The following is a 19,901-nucleotide window of genomic DNA, read 5'->3' on the forward strand; positions in this document are numbered from 1 at the left end:
TTACATGGTTTCATACTTACTTTATTCAAACTGTACTTCTCTTTTAACAGAGGCTAATACATAAATTTATTAATTCTTCTATTTTTTCAACCATTTTTTATTAAACACCAATACATGCCTTTTAACTAGTTTTGGTTGGTTTGATGAAGCAGCTTTGTAAACCTTTGAGCACAGACCTTTCTGTGTATATTGTGAACTGTATTTGACAATAGAGAAGCAATTGCTTATGACAGAAAGAAATTGCTGATGCAAATGTTTCTTGAGCAGTGACATCATTTTTCTTTGAGGTCTGGCTTAGGACACCACTTGCCTTTCCTGGTCCTCTTATTCTTCAAGAAAAGTGTGAACTGCTTCTGGGTTGAGATAAACAACCCTGTATCCACAATAAATAGAATCATCACCAGCAATGGAATAAAAAATTGTATCCAATGGAGTTTTGAGGGAACTGCAGTGAAACAGAGATGCAACAGGAAATGTAATTAATATTAGAAATTAAAAACTGAGGTTCAGGGATTTAACCTCCCTCAGAGAAAGTCCCAACATGATTTTCCATCTTCTAGCGTGATATGGAGTCCAGGAGCAAAGGAAAAACACTCATGAGCTTGGGTTCTTCAGTCTGTGCTCCTTGGAGCCCTCGGAGCTCTGAGCTTTTCCCTGCAACCCTTTCTAACAGTTCCTCCAGCCACTGTACCCAAGGGGGAAGGTCATAGGAAAGATGCTCCCTTTCTTGGGACTGACAAGACCAGCATCCACATAGGATCTGGGAGTGGGAAGGACACAGAGTGAGGGCAGGGGGGTGTCCTTGCCTTGTTTCTAAACTAGTCAATCAACATTTCTTGGAGGCCTCTTGAATGAAATGAAGTTCTTGGACTAGATCATCTTTAGGTTACCTTCCAATTCTCCTATTTTGTGGTTTTGTTATTCTATTTACAAAGTTGATTTTTGTGGTTATTCTAGAATTATAAAGCTACAGAATTTCACATCCAGAAATTGCTTAAAGGTCACTTAGACCAGTAGTCTTGGCACTGGCTGCATGTTGTCATCACCTGGAAGAACTTTTTAAAATATTGATGCCCAGGTCTCACTGCAAACCAGTTAAATTAGAATTCAAGGGATGAGACACAGGCACCAATTTTTTTTCTTTTTCTTTTTCTTTTCTTTCTTTTTTTTTTTTTAGTTCCCATAGTGATTCTAATGGAGTCCAGACCAAACTGTTTATTTTACAAATAAGCATACTGGAAGCCCATAGACAATCAAAATGCACCAAGGTCTCAAACTATTTAACAGCAAACTGGCACTAGAATTTAATTCCGACTTCCAATCTTGTGCTCTTTCAGACATTTGCTAGCAAAGTCTAATTTTCTTCTTGCAAGGAAAGTATTTTAAAGGGTCCATCTCCTCTCATACAAAGTTTGGAAAGAGCAGTATTTCATAGGCCATGGAGGCTACCCGCCTGCCTACCCTCTCCCCATCAAGCCCTCTCCCACATTCCTAACTTGCAGGCACATGACCTACTGTCTTGTTGGCTTCCTTTCCAGCCCTCCTAGGCTGGAATGGACTCTCCAAGCTCTCGACAGCCTTTGTTTCTTAAACTCTGAAACTCCCTTTCAATTTGATATGTATAAATGTTCTTCCCAAGAGTAAGATGACTTTGAGATCAAAATCGCTATCACTATCTGTTATGCTTTGGTAGCATTTAATGGTTTATGAAGAGATTTCACAAATATTACCCCAGTTAATCTTGATAAAATTCTGCAATATATCAGGTAATACTATTACCATTTAAAAAGCAAGGAATCTAAGACAAAGATTAAGAGACATACTATCACCCAGTCATTAGAAATCTAGTAGTTTTTCCAAGGCCTCACAGCTGCTCCTGTTCTACACACGGCAATCACTTCAGGCTCAGATGCCCTCTCTTCCTTTCCCTGCTATGGGCTCCTTCCCTTGCCTTTACTGACTCACCATTTACAGTAAGGTTGAAGGGATCAGAGGCATAGCGTCGCCGCCAAATGGTACCCTCACAATGGTAGGTGCCGCCATCTGTGAGACTGGCACGGGCGATGGAGATGTTGTGGTTCTCGTACCAGTACTTGAGGGCTTTGCCATTTCTGTAGTAAACCACTTTAAAGACATTCCGATTCCTCCAACCGTGGCACCTGAAGAAAACAGGCTCACCCACTGTTACCACCTCGGCAGATGACTGAAGGAGAAGCCAGTCTGAAAAGCATTCATTATATTATTAAACAATGAATGAATAGAAAGATAAATAGATAGAATGAAAGTGTCATACATAGAGTGTCAGAAAACCAAAGATTATCATTAACCCATTTCTTGGTTCATAAGGGCAATAGAAAAGGAAATACAGAGTAACACATAGGGCCTGTCTTCTATAAGGATAAATCCTCCCTCCTGAAAAGTCAATCTGGGGACATAAAGTCTCTCTGACTTTTCTCCTGAGCCCACTCAGAAGATCTGAAAACTGGAATTCCCTTCAGATACATTGTTGCTTATTCCAGCCACTGAGGGTGAAATAAATCTAATTTTCCTGGGGGTTTGGGGGGGCGGTTCTTAGTCTTGGAAAGTGTCTATTTTGTCCTCTCTAACCTCTTAGGAACTGTCCAGTTCAACTGTTAATCAAACTTCCTCAGAACATACATCACAACTTTAATGAATTATTTGTGTAGCTGTCTATTTAATGTCTTCTTCCCCATTTGGCTCTGTGCTCCAGGAGGGCAGGGGCCATACCTGTTTCTTATATTATATCCTCAGTGTCTAACACAATGCCCAAGAGTTGGTAGATACTCCACAAATACTTGTCAATAATGAGTCAGACAAAGACAAGAATCAGGTTCTGTGGTTAATGGCACTGTAAGAATTGGGGAATTTTGAATGAAAATATGGCTGCCTTGGGCAAGCACATTTTATTTAAGAGAAATCCTCAAGGAATTCTCTAGAATCTACTTCAAGGAAATTAAGAAGCTATTGTACTTGATTTTGTTTGCATTTAGAATTTGTATATGGATGTTAAAATCTCTATTTTCACTCAAGAGAAAAATATAAAGTATAACAGTGACCTAGGTATAAATGAAATAATCGGTTTATTCATTCAATATTTGCTGACTAACCCACATATGCCCAAGCATGCTGTGTTAATTGTTGGCAGTAGGAGAATGATAGAGATGGAATAAACATAGGATTCATTCTTAAGTAACAGTAGAGGAGATGAGGAATATATATAAGTATCCTTCATAATGAAGAGTGCAACCTAATGCTCAGGTCATGACACATGGATTATGCAGAGAAAGTCTTTAAATGAAGCTTTTGACTCTGTTTCAAATATACAGATCTTTACAATTTCCACCTATCCAACATGCCATTTGACCACATAATATGCATCTGCACATGTGCAGAATAAATAGAGGGGTAATGGAGTAGAAGGATAACAGTGGGGGTAACTAGAATAGTGAAAGAGGGCAGCAGGGCAGGCAGAAGGAGCAGAGGTGGCAAAGAGAGATGGATGGATTTTAGTCCCACACTGGTACCCCTAAACTTTGAAATAATCTGTTTCCTCCCTATTTTCAGATAGGCCATTCCTCACATGGGAAGAACTAGATTTCAATAGTCCTGGAACTTACCACTGAAGACTTCCAGGTGTACAGGTTCAGACTGGTCAAAATTTTTGTACTGGCACCTGTATTCTCCACTGTTCTGGGTGGTGGCATTCACAATGTCCAACCTTGAAGATGTCACTTCTAAAAGGGTATCATTGTAGAACCACTTACTGGAGTTGGCTTCAGAGGACTGTTTCCTATCACAAATGAGGGTCACGCTCTCTCCTCTAAATATTCTATTCCATGGCGGGTCCAAGGATATTATGGATTTCCGGATGGCTTAGAAGAGATCAAATTGTGGAAAGAGATATAGAGCAAAAAATCCTTGAAAACTGTCAAGTCCCAAAAGTACGGATATATTGATCATAGGTAATCATTGGTCAGTCTAGCCTGTACTGGTGATAAGTCCCTGTTCTGCTTTCCAGGGAAAAGATTAAAAGAAGGAGGAAATAGTGTCATGACCCCAATAAACTCCCAAACTAGGGGGAAAGACAGGATACACATGCAGAATATTAAAAATAAAATAAACTTACTATATGACTAATTCTCGTGATTTCAGTTTCACTATCTGAAAATGAGGATTGCGATCTCTTTTCAGGTGGGAACAATGTTTGCATGCTCAACTACTGTCCAGCACAATAGCTGGTGCATAGTAAGGGTTCATTAAATGTTTACTGAATGGATGAATGAATGATGGATGGATGAATGAAGGTATTGGACTAAATGACATATAAAATTTCTTCCAGCTCTAAATTGTTGGCTAAGTATATATGGAGTACAAAAGATATGTCAGTACTAGAGGGAAGTGAGAAGCACTTCAAAGGGGTAAAGCACAGATTTGGACACAGAGCAATGAAGTGGCTAGATGGTGATGAGCAAGGCGTAATGTAGTTGGAAGAGAACTAAACTTGGATCCAAGGAACTTATTTTGGAATCCTGTCCTTTATTAGCTCTAGCAAATCATTTAGTCTTTCTAGGTTTCAGCATCCTCTTATAAAATAATAGTAATGCCCATCCTCTGGAATTGTGAGAATTAAACGAGATCACATGAAGGTGTCTGGGAGAGTGGATGAGATAATTAGATGTGAAACAGACATGGTTGTTGGGTGACTTGACATGAGAGAATGAAATGATACTTGTGAAAATTTCAAATAAAAGAAAAAAGAGAAGACAAGGCAAAGTGGAAATGGGAAGCATATTGGACAGGGAGGAGGAGATTCATAATCATTAGAAAACATAGATAATGGGATTAAGTGAGGGGAGAGCAATGCCCAAGTACATTGAAATGTACTTGGATCAAGGATAGAGGACTTACCTGTGAGTATGACATCTGGAGCTGCAAAAGTCCAGAGAGGATAAATTAGCCCTCCTTAATGTCCATTCCCTGCCTTCTTCGACTCCTGGGGACTGGGATCTGGGTGTGAGGATGAGCTCTACTACCATGGAATTTTAAGGACCAGCCATCTTCTCAGGACTCTGACCCAGGGAAAAAAGGAGCATCCCTCTTTCCTCTGCCCTCCCTCCCTTGGTAAGAAGGCTGCCTCCTGGGCAATGTCCAAGCAATTGGAAAGAACCCGGTTTTCAGTCTGTCTTTCCCCTTAGGAGGTGCTCAGCCCAGCTTCCTCTGCTTTCCAGCTTGTCTCCACTGCAGAGTCCCTGTTTTGTGCATATGCTAGAAAAAGTCACCACTAAGCTAGTCAAAGCTCCCACCCCAGCTGCTCCCCAATTCCCTTTTTCCCCCTCCAGGAGGGGTAACTGAACCCCTACTCACAGAACAGCAGCAAAGCTATCCACAGCAAGGCAGGGCCTCTCGTGGGAGCAGGCATCTTCTATGTGGCACCCAGTGGCCAACTAGGCTGCAGAGATCTATGGCCTTAAGATAGTCTTGAAACCGAAAAGGAGAAGGAAGGCTTTTCTGTATCATATCTGGTTAACTCATCAGCTGCACCACGGTTTGCCTCCTTCCTCAGAGATAATATTCAGGGTGGTGCTAAACTGGGCAATTTTATTTTTGCCCCCTAACTCCACTCCCCATTCTACCTCTTTAAATATGCCTGGAATCTGGTGGGAGAGAGGTACAGTGCTAGGCACACTTTGGCAAAGCTTTCTTAAGCTGTCTATTAACGTACAGGTAATTATTTGCAACTTAGAAAAATGAGGTGCATGGGAGGGCAGAATAAAGCAACAACAATTAATATATGCCAGGCATTGTGCTAAATATTTAACATCTGGTATTTTATTCATTTCTCACATCAATCCTATGAAGTGGTACCATAATGACCTACATTTTATAGATAAGAAAACTGGAGTATAGAGAGGTCAAGTAACTTGCCTTAGGGTATCACTTAGCAAATGACTAATCTGGGGTACAAATAAAATCTAATCCTGGAGTAAAACTCTAAATCATTATGATATACTCTTTATATATATTCAGAAGTACAGTGAGCAATTGCCAACATTTTCTGGGGTTCTCCTGAGCTACCAACCCGCTTGTTACCTAATTTCCTGCTGACTGATGAGCCCACAAATCCACAAATTTTCAACTGATTCTCTGGTGATCCACTATTTGGCCAGCCAAAATGGAGAGATTTTCAGGGACTTCTTCTCTCCCATAGCCCCTGATCTGACCCACTGATGGAAGTTATGGTTTAACATCATAGGAAGACTGATGTTAAACCATAGCTAACAGGGATCTAGGCCATAGAATTTATTTTGTTTTGCTTCCCATCTTTTGTCCATTTATAACTTTCTAACTCTCCAGTATGTTCACCCTTTCTTCTTTAAATCCACATCAGTTCTCTGTACTTCCAGGATCCCTCTGACTATTTCATCTGTTTTTTAGCTATAGGTCAGGGTTGGTCACTTTCTTCTGAGATTTGATATTTATGATGATACTGGAGATGATAACCCCATAAATATTTATAGTGGTTTGCCATTTATGAAGTTTTTTTCACATGGTATTACATTTGATCCTTTCCAAAACTCTGAAGTAAGCAGAAATAATAGGTTCAAACCCATCTCACAGCTGAAGTAACTGAGATACCATTTTATCACGCCATGCTTATCCCCACAGACTGTTCAGTTCAACCTATTGAATTAAACACAACATTGTTCCACATAAAGATCTAATCAGGGCTTCCAATTTTCCATGCAATTACAGAGTATAGGACTAAAAAGATTCATAAATAGAATATTTCAGATAAGAAAGATTAGTGACTGTTCCCAGATCATGCAATGTTTTAGTGGCAGATCTTTAAAAAGAACATCAAATTTTTTGCAAACTGCAAGTCTTTCATATTTAGAGATTGGAATCAAAAGTGGTGTGATTAAGGTTTACCTATAAAATAGGGACAATCATCGTATCTAGATCATAGATTTATTATGAGAATTAATAACATAAAACATACATAAAATGTATTGCATAGCATCTGGCATGTAAAAGATGCTCAATAAACACATCTTCTTCCTTTTTTTGTTACCACTATTTATTAAAGACTTTCAGGAGACACATGCACTTCAACTTGGTCCAGACAGTTGGCAAAATACCTAGAATACTTCAGTTGATAACCATCATCTTATTTCAGTGTAATTTATCTAAGCAATCTCACCCTTCTCCATAGTCACCAAGAAGAAAGCATGATCAAGAAAGAATAGAACTCAAAAAGTTTTTTGATGGGATGTAGGAAGAGAAAGAGAAAGAAGTGGGAGGATCTAATTCTTGAAATGCTGACAGAGGGTGATATTTGAATATCACCCTGGAATTTGAATACTACAACCCTGAAAGAGACAGGGTTAGGTTCACTTTGTTGAGAGCTTGTCCAGGGCATTTATGGGATATTCTTTCTCCCAGGGCAGTGATCCCACAATCAAATTGTCCTTCAGAGACAGTCACTTCCCTGTGACTCAAGTGGCCTGTTTAAAGGCTTTCTCCTAAGTCTCCCCGCTGTCAGCATAGCTCCTACTTGGATGGGAGATGGAGTGTGGCTCAGTGACAGGTAGTATTTCCTTCTTTGGAGAATGCAACCCTTGGGGTTAGAGAGAATAATTTCATTTGCTTCACCAGGCTAAAGCTTTTGCTTCAGTACTCAGCACTGAAATGAAGGTAGTTTTGGTAGTAGTAACAATAGCAAAAATTTAGCAGAATCAACAAAAGCAGTTTATTAAAGCTTGAAAAACAAACCAAACCACTACCCTCCACTCCCCAAACAAAACAAAACAAGGACATGAAAAACATCATTGACATGAGAAAGAATAGCCATACCCATTGTCTTATTGCATACAACTTCAGGTACCCAAGAGAACAAAACAAAAATTCATAAGGAACAAATAAACACTAAAGTCAAATAATAGCTCCACCCCATCCTAGCACAAAGAGTTGTATCTCTTTGTTGAATTCCACATTTCCTTTACCTTATAAAAAACATGTCTTTCAAATTTTATATCACCTATCTGCAGGGAGTATACTGATATTTTCTTATATCCAGCCTATCAACATCAGGAACATGTGCTCACTGAAATCAACAGAATGTGTCTTAATTTCACTTCTTGCTACCAGATTTTGAATCTGAGAACATGTGTGTTCAACACTCAGAATGAAACCATCACTGTTCCCAAATTTTGACCTACCGTTAGCTTTCAGATCCTTAACCTGTATTTCACTTTGTAGCAATGGGGAAATAAGACCCAAATGCCTGAAGTGTCCCTGTAGCTGCATCCAGAGTGAGAAGCTCTAGGCAGGAATTTTTATGTTTAATGACAAAGCTGCAAAGAGGGGTTCAGAGCTCAGTTCATAGGGTACATGGGTCTTTGCATCCTTCTCCAAAATTGGAAACAGAAGAAAGGGCCAATCTGCTGACTTCTCCCTCTAAGTTCTCCAAAACCAGATGAGGTCCATGAATAATTGTACATGAAGTGATGAAAGAGCTAAATTCCTGTCTTCTCATGGTGTGTGCGTGTAGCTAATAAATATCAAGCTCTCCCTGAGGACCAGACCCAAGGCTAACTCTGTAACATGGCACACCTACTTTATTCTACCTACCAAGTCTATGTGGTTGAAGAATGAGGAAACTAAAGCACAAAGAGGGTAAGTGACTTATCAAAGGACACACAGCTGGTAAGTGAAAGAGTCAGATTTTAAATCAGGACAATTTGGTTTGAGAGTTCACACAAAAAAAACCACTTCTCCTTATATGTTTAAAAGATCCTGTGCAAAATTCCTTGGATTCCCAGGGGTCCACAAACCAAAAACAGGCAACCATTGGTCTAGTTCAATCTCCTTGTTCTACAAGTTCCTTTTCTTGATTTCAGGGGAAAACTTTTGAAACCACAGCCCTATTGTGTTGTTGGCACTGTTTGAAGATTGGTTATGTGTATTTCACAGCTGTGCCTACAAAGAGGAAACCTGTGCCTTTCTTTTCCCTCCAGATTATTAGAGTCAGGAGGGCATCAACTCTATCTTCCATCTCCTGTCATCTTCAACAGGAAAAGTCTGTTCAGGAAAGAGCATTCAATAAAGGGTAGATTTTCCCAATAAGGTCAGCGACTTTTAATACATTTTACTTCCTGTCCTGACCTGAATGGTTCACGTGTGGGACAGATCAGGGACTATGGGAGAGAAGAAGTCCCACTTCGGTTAGATCCAAAAGAAAGACACGGAAACTCACAGGACTCCCAAAGCAAATACAATTCAAAAAGAAACAGGGCTGGGTTATGCAAGCTGCAATCTTGGATTTGGACAGAAATTCTCCCTGCAAGAAATGAAAATGAGCCTTCAAGAAATAAGCCCAAGACTGATCCTTTCCCTTCCATATTTAGAGACTAATTTCTCTCTGTCATGGAAGCAAGAATTGGGTGGAATTTTTCATAGAAAAGGGAGACTAGCTGCAAAATGTGTTCCCAACAACTGATTTTAATGACAAAATCTATCTCATAAATCCAAAGGTGACTATACTATTTGGATCTTAGGATTGATACAGCTAGAACTAATACCCTACAGACTGTTTCTAGGCAGATCTACCAGACATGCCAATTAAAGGTTGTCAGTGAAAGCCAAGGAGTCAAAGGTTCTGGGTCAGTAACATGGTCATCTTCTGAGGGGCATAAATTCTCAATAGACTGGGAAAAGATTTCCTAACTAATGTTGCAATTCTTGGGTATCCCCTTGAACTTCAAAGCACAGAGAAAACCTTTGAATAGGTACCTTAAAATTTTTCTGTGTTAGACCACTGCCTAAGCATAAACTATATTGCTTTAAAGAGTGAAAATTGGAGTATGAATTTGCCTGTCTGTGAGATGTTTTATCCAGCCACTCACACTTTCTAGACGAGGCATCTTTGTGATACCTTGAAGTGAAGGAAACAGTCTGGACCATAAGGTAAACTCAAGCAAACTGATAATGATCTTTGTCTTATAAACACCATCCTCTAGCCAAGAGACCCAAATGGACTCAATCTTGCCTTCATGCTATCCAACACACTGAGTGAGCTGATCTTTACTCCAGAATGGGGAGAACAGTATTATAAACCTGCTGAAGAAGATTCTCAGGGGGACTGGTGTAAAAACATTTTTTTAAAATGACAGAATATTATTTTACATTTAGAAAATTAAGAGAGTAAAAACAAAGTAGTAGTTTAATCATATTCCAAAGAGGCCATGTGTAAGACTAGTTAAGAATCCAGACTTTGAACAGTCTGCCATTCTCAGCCTAGATGACTTCAGGTCTATGTGGCTCTAGGCAAATTATTTAATCTCTCTGTGCCTCAGCATCCTCATCTACAAAATGGGGGTAGTAATAGTACCTGCCTCAGGGTTGTTGTAAGGATTAAATGAGTTAATATAGTGGTGAATTTAGAATAAAATCTGGCAGATACTAAATGCTGTATATGTTAGTTATTGTTAGTGTTATTATGTTATTTTATAAGGTAAGATTTGGGGGTCACAGAGAAAGAGAGTCCTTCTCCATCCTCTGGTTGGTTCTCGAGGGAAAAAGAAAGTCTACTGGTGGGTCCAGAAGGCAAAACTGTGTCCTCAAGGGTTGGAGTCTGGCCCTCATAGGAGCGGCTGTGCCTGGGGGGAGAGGGGAATACCCAATACATACAGGATGGGGGTGGGTAGATGGCTCTGTGGGTGCTCGGAGATCCTTCCCTGGTGTGGTTCTAGACAGAGAAAACCCAGTCTTGCAGAGTCATCCCTCAAGCTAAATGTAGTGTAGGCAAGGTTTATTTTATGCTTCCTTACAGGATTACACAGTTAAAAAATGGAAACAACCTTCTATTAAAGGAATCCCTTTAGGCTGTTAGCAGATAAGGACAAGAGATCTTAGCCCCTCCAGGCACATTTGCATTTTAATGGGTAACTTTTGAAGCTCTAATTCTTCAAGACCCTGGCTAAACAGTACTGTGACCAGTGTGTTTCGTAGGGTAGGAGTGAGCAGGCGTGGGAGGGGAGGAAATGGAGAAGTGCAGGCAGTCACTCTGAACCTCTCAGATCACCTTCCCCTGGTATGTGACCATCAGCAGAAGGCCTTTGAAGTGTGTGTGTGTGTGTGTATGTGTGTGATACAAAATGGCTAACAAGCACATGGAACGATGTGAGCGGGTGGGGGGGTTGTTATGTGTGCGCTTGTCTCAGTACGGGCTGCAAGGAGACATTTTTGGCATTTAGAATGCAGCCAAACATTCTACAATGCCAAGACTGCCTTACATAATAAAGCATTGTCCTGTTTCTGCACAACTTTAGAATGTCCAGCCAGATATTTTGTAATTACTTGAGCCTTGAAACTGACTTTATTTTACAAATAAACACAAAGTAACTTTTGCAACTTTCCATATATACTGGAAACGACAGGAAAGAAACTATTGGGTATATTGGAGGATGATTATTCTTTGCTTTTCCTAGGACAACATTCATTTGTCCACTATTTCAGAAAATCAAAATATCAAAAGCTACAACATTCATAATATTTTGTGTCACCACTACCTCATTCTATATCAGGCTGAGTTTGTAGATGTCATATTCATTGAGCACATATTATCTTATTAGAGGTTTATTTCTTTTATTTTTCCTTTATAGTAAAACTGGGAATAATGGATTTTAAAAACATACGTGTTTCTCCAAAGAAGATACAAAATGGCAACAAGCACATGGAAAGATGCTGAACATCATAAGTTATTGGGGAAATTAAGATCAAAACCAAAATGAGAAACCACTTTGCCACGCCTGCGTTGATAGGAATGTAAAATGGTGTGGTTGTTGCTCAAAATCTTAAACATAGAGTTACCATATGATCCAGCAAGTCCACGCATAGGCATATACCCAAAATAATTGAAAACACGGATACAAATGGATACTTGCACACCAATGTCCACAGCCAGTATTATCCAAAATAGCCAAAAGGGGGAACCAATCCAAGTGCCTATCAACAGATGAATGGATAAACAAAATGAAGTATATTTACACAATGAAACATTGTTCGGCTATAAATCGGAATGACGTTCTGATGAACCTTGAAAACATTATGCTGAGTGAAATAAGCCAGCCACAAAAGAACAAATATTGTATGATTTTATTTACATGAAATATATAGAACAGGCAAATTCATAGAGACATAAAGTAGATTAGAAGTTACCAGGGGCTCAGGGGAAGAAAATAGGGAGTTATTACTTAATGAGTACAGAGTTTCTGTTTGGAGTGATGAAAGTGTTTTGGAAATAAATAATGGTGATGGCTGTACAACAATGTGAATGTAGTTAATACTACTGAATTATATACTTAAACATGGTTAAAAGGGCAAATTTTTGTAAATATTTTGCTACAATAAAAAATACGTGTGCAGGGTCCTGGAACTTATATAATTTGTAATATCCTCTTTAAAAATGAGTTGTGAATTATGACTATGATATTTGGTATGAAAATGACTATTTGCTTAGAATGAGAAAATAAATTTTAAAAATGACAAAGTTTTAAAAGATGACAAATGACATGAATATTATAAAATCCAGGAAAACAAAACAATTACTTTTGCTAGATATACCATTATAATACTTCCATTTCCCTAATACTTTTGCAACATGCTTTTTGATCACATCTTCATCAGTTATTGTAATATCATTTGCTATAGTGAAACTGAACCATAATTCATTCTTTCCTTTAGCATTATGACAGCATTTATTTTTTATTATTGATAGTTGGGATGCATTGACAATGCAAGTTCAAATGAAATGTACTCAATATTTGTAGTCTTCCTACAGGTTTACTACAAACAGTGAATTCTGATAAATTTCATGTTGTTTGATTCCCCTCAAAAATGCAAAAAAAAGTGATATATTTACAGTTTTATAGTTTGTATTATTGAGTATATCAACAATAGGAGAGAGCTTCCATTTTCAGTAGACTCAATATGAACTAAATCCTCAGCTTGCATTTTCACACATATCTGATGACTGGAAAATTTTTTCGTAAGACTAACTTCTGACTCCAAATATTTCAATCTTGGTTTCCTTCCTTCTTGACAAATTCCCGGTGCCAAGTACTATAAACATGTTCATGCTGCAATATGATCTTTGGCCTTCTACCTTTGTGTCTTGAAGCCAGGAGAGTCAGCTCAGCCCATGATGGTATTTTCCTGGAAGCCATTCCCATACTAGGATGGCTTACAATACCTTACTATACCTGAAAGTCATTGAACTACATGCACCTATTGCACTAAACCAGAACTAAACATATCCTCAACTCAAGTTCTCTTTAGCTACATACCCAAAACTGTGTTCAGCTACTCTCATGTCTTGGATACGAAAGGAAGTATGACAGTGGGGAAGTCTGAGTGGAGACACATAGTGGTTTTATCCAAATGTGGTAAAATATCTTACTTTTGTAAATTTTACAAACCCATATGACCTCTCCCAGGGCCTTAGAGGGACCCATGCATGTGAATAGTGATGAAGCTTAACTTTTATTAACTTCACCATAACTCCATCTCTGCTAGGTAAGTTCACAATTCATGAATTTCTTATCAGCACAGCAAAGAAAGTGTGGGAAAATGTATGCCATAAAATGGGGTCTGATAGGGTTCAAAACCACTAGTCTAGATATTGAAGAGGGGATAATGGCCAGAGGAAAGTGAAAATGAGACTCTCTGAATAGGCAGTTCCCCGAACAGGCAACATGAGCAGATTACCATAGAGATTCAAGAAAACAAATAAATATTGAGTGTCTAAACAAAAATAAAGACACATGGTTTGACAAATGATTTGACTGTTGGACTATTTAAAATTGATCCAGTGCCAGCAAATTCAGGACATTGTGGTGGCCATTCCTATTGGCCAAAATTTCTCAAAATTAGAGGTTTGCAAATATTTTTAATGAGAAAATATATTCATTTTCTGTTTGAGATCATCTAAAGAAGGAATATGAGCATACTGTGGCTCATTCAGATGACTTAATAATGAAATTTCCACTCAATTTCAGTACCTATATTTGTATTTTTTGTTTAAGATTTATAAAAGTGTCCAGTTACTGGCAAATTAAGTCATGGTGTACCTAAGACTGTAGGTTTCAGACTGTTCAAATAGGAGAAGTGGGGAGAAAAAAAATGGACCAACACAAGGCCTATTGTAAAAAAGACTGTCAAACACAAAGCAATCCTCTTTATCACAAGTAATAAACAGTCATATTGCAGGAAGATACATGAAAAAAATCTCTTTTTCCCACATGACCCAAGAGGCAACTGTTAATTAGAAGGAAAGTATAATAGAAGATATGAAATAAATAATTTCCTATTCTTGATTATTAAACTGGACTTACACCAATCTAATATATATTTCAATAATGTCAGTGCTAATCTTTACCATAAAAAGAATACTATGCAGAATTATCAGGGTCCACCTCATTAAAGTTAGCATTTGAATGTAATTTGCTGGTAGACTTTTGCTTAAGTATATGAATAAATAAGCCTTGATGTTATTAATGCCATTTTGCACATCATATTTTCCAAACAATCAATCTCTGAACTTGAATTATTATGGCCAATTACAAGAATGTCTTAAAGGTAGATGCAGACCTGATATTTGATCTTTCTAACATGAAAACCAGCACCCCAAATTTAGTTTCAAGTGCTGAGAAGGAAATTTATAAACCTAAACACCTGCATTAAAAAGGAAGAAAGAGCTAAAGTCAAAGACCTAACTGCACACCTGGAGGAGCTACAAAAAGGACAGCAAACGAATACCAAAGAAAACAGAAGGAAAGAAATAACAAAGATTAGAGCAGAAATAAATGAAATTCAGAATAAAAACAATAGAGAGAATTAACAAAACAAAAGGTTGTTTCTTTGAGAAGATGAAAAAATTGACAAACCCTTAACTAGACTAACAAAGGAAAAAAAGAGAAGATGCAAATAAATAAAATCAGAAATGAGAGGGTGGACATTATGACTCACCTCTTAGAAATCAAGATCATAAGAAGATAGTATGCACAACTGCATGCCAACAAATTAGGCAACTTAGATGAAATGAACAAATTCCTAGAAACAAACAACTTATGCTGACTGGAGAAGAAATTAAAGACCTCAACAGACCAGTGACAAATAAAGATATTGAATCAGTCATCAAAAACCTAACAACAAAGAAAAGCCCACATGGCTTCACGGGTGAATTCTATCAATTATCCCAAGAATAAATATCAATCCTGCTCAAACTCTTCCAAAAAGCTGAACAGGAGTGAATGCTTCCAAACTCATTCTATGAGGCCAACATCACCCTAACACCAAAGCCAGATAAAGAGACTACAAGGAAAGAAAACTACAACTCAGTTTCTCTAATGAATATAGCTGCAAAAATCCTCAATAAAATACTAGGAAATCGAATCCAACAGCACATTAAAAGAATTATACATCATGATCAAGTGGGTTTTACCCTCAATATGCAAGACTGGTTCAACACAAGAAAATCAATTAGATACACCACATTAACAAATTGTAGGAGGAAGTCACATGATAATCTCTATTGGTACAGAAAAGGCATTTGACAAAATCTGGCTTCCTTTCTTGATAAAATACTTCAAAAGATAGGAATAGAAGGAAACTTCCTCAACATGATAAAGGGAATAACTGAAAAACCCATAGCTAACATCATACTCAATGGTGAAAGACTGAAAGCTTTCCCTCTAAGATCTGGAACACAACAAGGATGACCACTGTCAAGACTGTTATTCAACATTATGCCAGAAGTTCTAACTAGAGCAGTTAGGCAAGAAAAAGAAATAAATGGCATGCAAATTGGAAAGGACTAAGTAAAACTTTCACTATTTGGCCATGACGTGATCCTATATATAGAAAGTCCAGAAAATCTACAACAAAGGTACAAGAGCTAATAAACAAGTTCAGCAAAATGGCAGGATACAAGATTAACACAAAAAAATCAGTAGTGTTTCAATACACTGGTAATGACCAATTTGAGGAGGAAATCAAGAAAAAAAAATTCCATTTACAATAACAACTATAAGAATCAAATATCCAGGAATAAATCTAACCAAGGATATAAAGGACTGTACACAGAAAACTACAAAACATTGCTAAAAGACATCAAAGAAGACCTCAAAAAAACAAAAGGCATTCCGTGTTCATGGATTGGAAGACTAAATATCATTCAGATGTCAGTTCTACCCAAATTGATACACAGATTCAATATAATACCAATATAATACATTTTGCAGAAATGGAAAAGCCAACTATCAAATTTATTTGGAGGGTTAAGAGCCATGAAGAGCCAAAAACATCTTCAAAAAGGAGAATCAAGTTGGGGGACTCATACTTCTGTAGCATATTACAAAGCTACAGTGGTCAAAAAAGAATGATAATTGGCATAAAGATATATATATTGATCAATGGAATTAAATTGAGAGCTCAGAGATAGACTTCACATCTATGGCCAACTGATATTTGGCAAATCTCCCAAGTCCACTCAACTGGGACAGAACAGTCTCTCCAACAAATGATGCTGGAAGAACTGGTTATCCGTTTCCAAAAGAATGAAAGAGGACCCCTATTTCACACCATATACAACAACTAATTCAAAATGGATCAAAGACCTAAATATACTTACTAGGACCATAAAACTCCTAGAAGAAAATGTAGGGAAGCATCTTCAAATCTTGTGGGGGGCTATATATATATATACATATGTATATGTATATATATATATTATATATATATATATATATATATATATATATATAATATATAATGGAATATTATCCAACTGTAAGAATGAATGAAATTCTGATGTATGAGACAACATGGATGAACTTTGAAGATATTATATTTAGTGAAATAAGCAGACACAAAAGAACAACATTGTATGACCTCACGGATACAAACTAATAAGTATAAGCAAACTCATGGAATAAGAATCTAGAATATAGGTTTACTAGGGATAGGAATGGAGGTAGAGAATGGGGAGCTGGTGCTTAATTTGTACAGATTTCTATTTAAGTTGATTGTAAATATTTGGAAAGGATATTGATGAAGTAACACATTATTGTGAGTGTAATTAACAGTGCTGATTATGTTTGTGAATGTGGCTGAAAGGGAAAGTTTTGGGTTGTGTGTGTTACCAGAAGGAAAGTTAGGAAGACAAAACATGGGATGTTTAACAGTTGTGGATGATGGACTGATGGTTACTAGTACAACTATACGAATAGTACAGGTACAAGTATAAGGATGTTTTTTCATGAATTTTACAAATATATGACTCTATGTTCCTGTTTGCTAATGCTGTCATTATGCAAAATACCAGAAATGGATAGGCTTTTATAAAGGGGGGTTATTTGGGTACAAATTTACAGTGCTGAGGCCATAAAAGTGTCCAAACTAAGGCATCAAGAAGAAGATAGCTTCACTGAAGAAAGGCTGATGATGTCTGGAGCACCTCTGTCACCTGGGAAAGCACATAGCTGGTGTCTACTGGTCCTGGGTTGTGTTTCAGCTCCTCTCTCAGCTCTGTCATCCTTAGCTTAGCATCTGCAATTGTCCTTCTCTATGGAAAGTCAACCATCTCTAAGCATCTCTAAGTGTCAGCTCCCAAGCATCTCTCCAAAAGTCTCTCTCAGCTGCTTTTGAGGTGTTTTGTCCTCTCTGAGCTTCTCCAGAGCAAATTCTGGGCTAGCATCTCAAAGCATCAGCTAGTGTCTCTCCAAAAGTCTCTCTTATAGGACTCCAGTGATTTAATTAAGACACCCTGAATGGGCAGGTTCCATATCTCCATGGAGATAATTTAATCAAAGACTTAGCCCACAGGTGATTGAGTCACATCTCCATGGAAACACTCAATCAAAAGATTACAGTCTGCCCTCACAAGATTGCATTAAAGAATATGGCTTTTTACCCCACCTCCATGGTTGCTAACATGACCACAGACATAGGGGACTGGTGGTTTGATGGGTTGAGCCCTCTACCATAAGTTTTACCCTTGGGAAGACGGTTGCTGCAAAGGAGAGGCTAGGCCTCCCTGTATTTGTGCCTAAGAGTCTCCTCCTTAATGCCTCTTTGTTGCTCAGATGTGGCCCTCTCTCTCTGGCTAAGCCAACTTGAAAGGTGAAATCACTGCCCTCCCCCCTACGTGGGATCAGACACCCAGGGAAGTGAATCTCCCTGGCAACGTGGAATATGACTCCCAGGGAGGAATGTAGACCTGGCACCGTGGGACGGAGAACATCTTCTTGACCAAAAGGGGGATGTGAAAGGAAATGAAATAAGCTTCAGTGGCAGAGAGATTCCAAAAGGAGCCGAGAGGTCACTCTGGTGGGCACTCTTATGCACACTTTAGACAACCCTTTTTAGGTTCTAAAGAATTGGGGTAGCTGGTGGTGGATACCTGAAACTATCAAACTACAACCCAGAACCCATGAATCTCGAAGACAGTTGTATAAAAATGTAGCTTATGAGGGGTGACAATGGGATTGGGAAAGCCATAAGGACCAAACACCACTTTGTCTAGTTTATGGATGGATGTGTAGAAAAGTAGGGGAGGGAAACAGACAGACAAAGGTACCCAGTGTTCTTTTTTACTTCAATTGCTCTTTTTCACTCTAATTATTATTCTTGTTATTTTTGTGTGTGTGCTAATGAAGGTGTCAGGGATTGATTTAGGTGATGAATGTACAACTATGTAATGGTACTGTAAACAATCGAAAGTACAATTTGTTTTGTATGACTGCGTGGTTTGTGAATATATCTCAATAAAATGATGATAAAAAAAAAAAAAAAAAAAAAAAAAAAAAGAATATGGCTTTTGGGGGGACATAATATATCTAACCAGCACACACTATTACAAGATGTTAATAATAGGGTGGCATATGGGGAGAAAATCTACCTAGTATAAGCTATGGACTTTAGTTATCAGCAAAATTTTAATATTCTTGCATCATTTGTAACACAGGTAGCACACTCAAGCAAAGTGTCAACAATAAGGAGGTATATGGGAATGTTGTACTTTTACATGACTTTCCTATAAACCTCAAACTTCTATAATTAAAAAAAAATAAGTTTTAGAAAAACATTATGCTAAGTGAAAGAAACCATACCAAAGTACTACATATTGTATGATTCCATTTATATAAAATGTAAATATAAATAATTCTATAGAGACAAAATTAGATTAGTAGTTATGTAGGGCTGAGGAAGGATAGAGAGATTGAGAGGTGACTGCTAAGGGATGGGGGTTTTTATTTTTGGAGTAATGAAAATGTTCTAAAAATGTTTGTGGTGATGAATGCACAACTTTGTGATTATACTAAAAGCCCTTGATTGTTCACTTTGGCTGGTTTTTAGGGTATGCGAATATATCTCAATAAAATTGCTTTTGAAAAAAAGCAACTAATGCCAAATAAATTATAACCATTCTAAATTATAGAAAGGAAAACTTAGTTTCAACACAAGAACATCATTGATCATCTATATTCATTTCTTCATTTAGCAAATATTTATATGCCAAACACTGTCTTATTTGCTGGAAATACAAAAGAGAACCAGCTAAACAAGATCTTTCCCTTCATGGAGTAAACATCGTTTAGAGAAGATAGTAAATAAATAGCTAAACAAAATAGAAACAACTTGTGACTTAAGTTTGGAAACAGTAAATAATGTTGCTATATAGAATCACAAGGGTAACCTATTTTAGACAGAGTGATTAAAGAAGTCATTTCAACAAAAAAATGACATTTAAGCAGAAACTTAAAACAGGAGAAAGGATGGACCAAAAACAAAGCAGGGGTAAAAATATTTCAAGCAGTCCG

The 19,901-nt window shown here is 37.7% G+C and overlaps 1 protein-coding gene across 3 annotated transcripts; it reads right to left on the reverse strand.

The window, feature by feature from the left end:
• Window positions 1-5,543, reverse strand: FCER1A (Fc fragment of IgE receptor Ia). 3 transcript variants are annotated; one of them, XM_037813488.1, is made up of 5 exons: window positions 5,386-5,543; window positions 4,930-4,950; window positions 3,786-3,893; window positions 1,966-2,220; window positions 1-445 (listed from the first exon to the last, which is right to left on the reverse strand). In XM_037813488.1, exons 1-5 carry the CDS (start codon window positions 5,438-5,440, stop codon window positions 273-275), a joined length of 612 nt encoding a protein of 203 aa, XP_037669416.1. In that variant the 5' UTR covers window positions 5,441-5,543; the 3' UTR covers window positions 1-272. The 3 variants fall into 3 exon arrangements, with proteins under 3 accessions (XP_037669416.1, XP_037669413.1, XP_037669410.1); XM_037813485.1 differs by lacking the exon at window positions 3,786-3,893 and adding an exon at window positions 3,639-3,755 and having other exon boundaries at window positions 5,386-5,532; XM_037813482.1 differs by having other exon boundaries at window positions 3,639-3,893; window positions 5,386-5,529.
• Between the last annotated feature and the right edge of the window lie 14,358 nt (window positions 5,544-19,901).

The sequence above is a fragment of the Choloepus didactylus genome, chromosome 2 (assembly GCF_015220235.1).
Source record: "Choloepus didactylus isolate mChoDid1 chromosome 2, mChoDid1.pri, whole genome shotgun sequence".
Classification (NCBI taxonomy): domain Eukaryota; kingdom Metazoa; phylum Chordata; class Mammalia; order Pilosa; family Megalonychidae; genus Choloepus; species Choloepus didactylus.

Bases quoted from the DNA above. Each gene is read 5' to 3' on its own strand.
- FCER1A (XM_037813482.1), bottom strand. From the start codon at position 5,440: ATGCCTGCTCCCACGAGAGGCCCTGCCTTGCTGTGGATAGCTTTGCTG. The intron at 4,951-5,385 runs GTGAGTAGGGGT...GGACTTTTGCAG, and splicing joins GATAGCTTTGCTGCTGTTCT to CTCCAGATGTCATACTCACA. The intron at 2,221-3,638 runs GTAAGTTCCAGG...AATGCTTTTCAG, and splicing joins ACACCTGGAAGTCTTCAGTG to ACTGGCTTCTCCTTCAGTCA.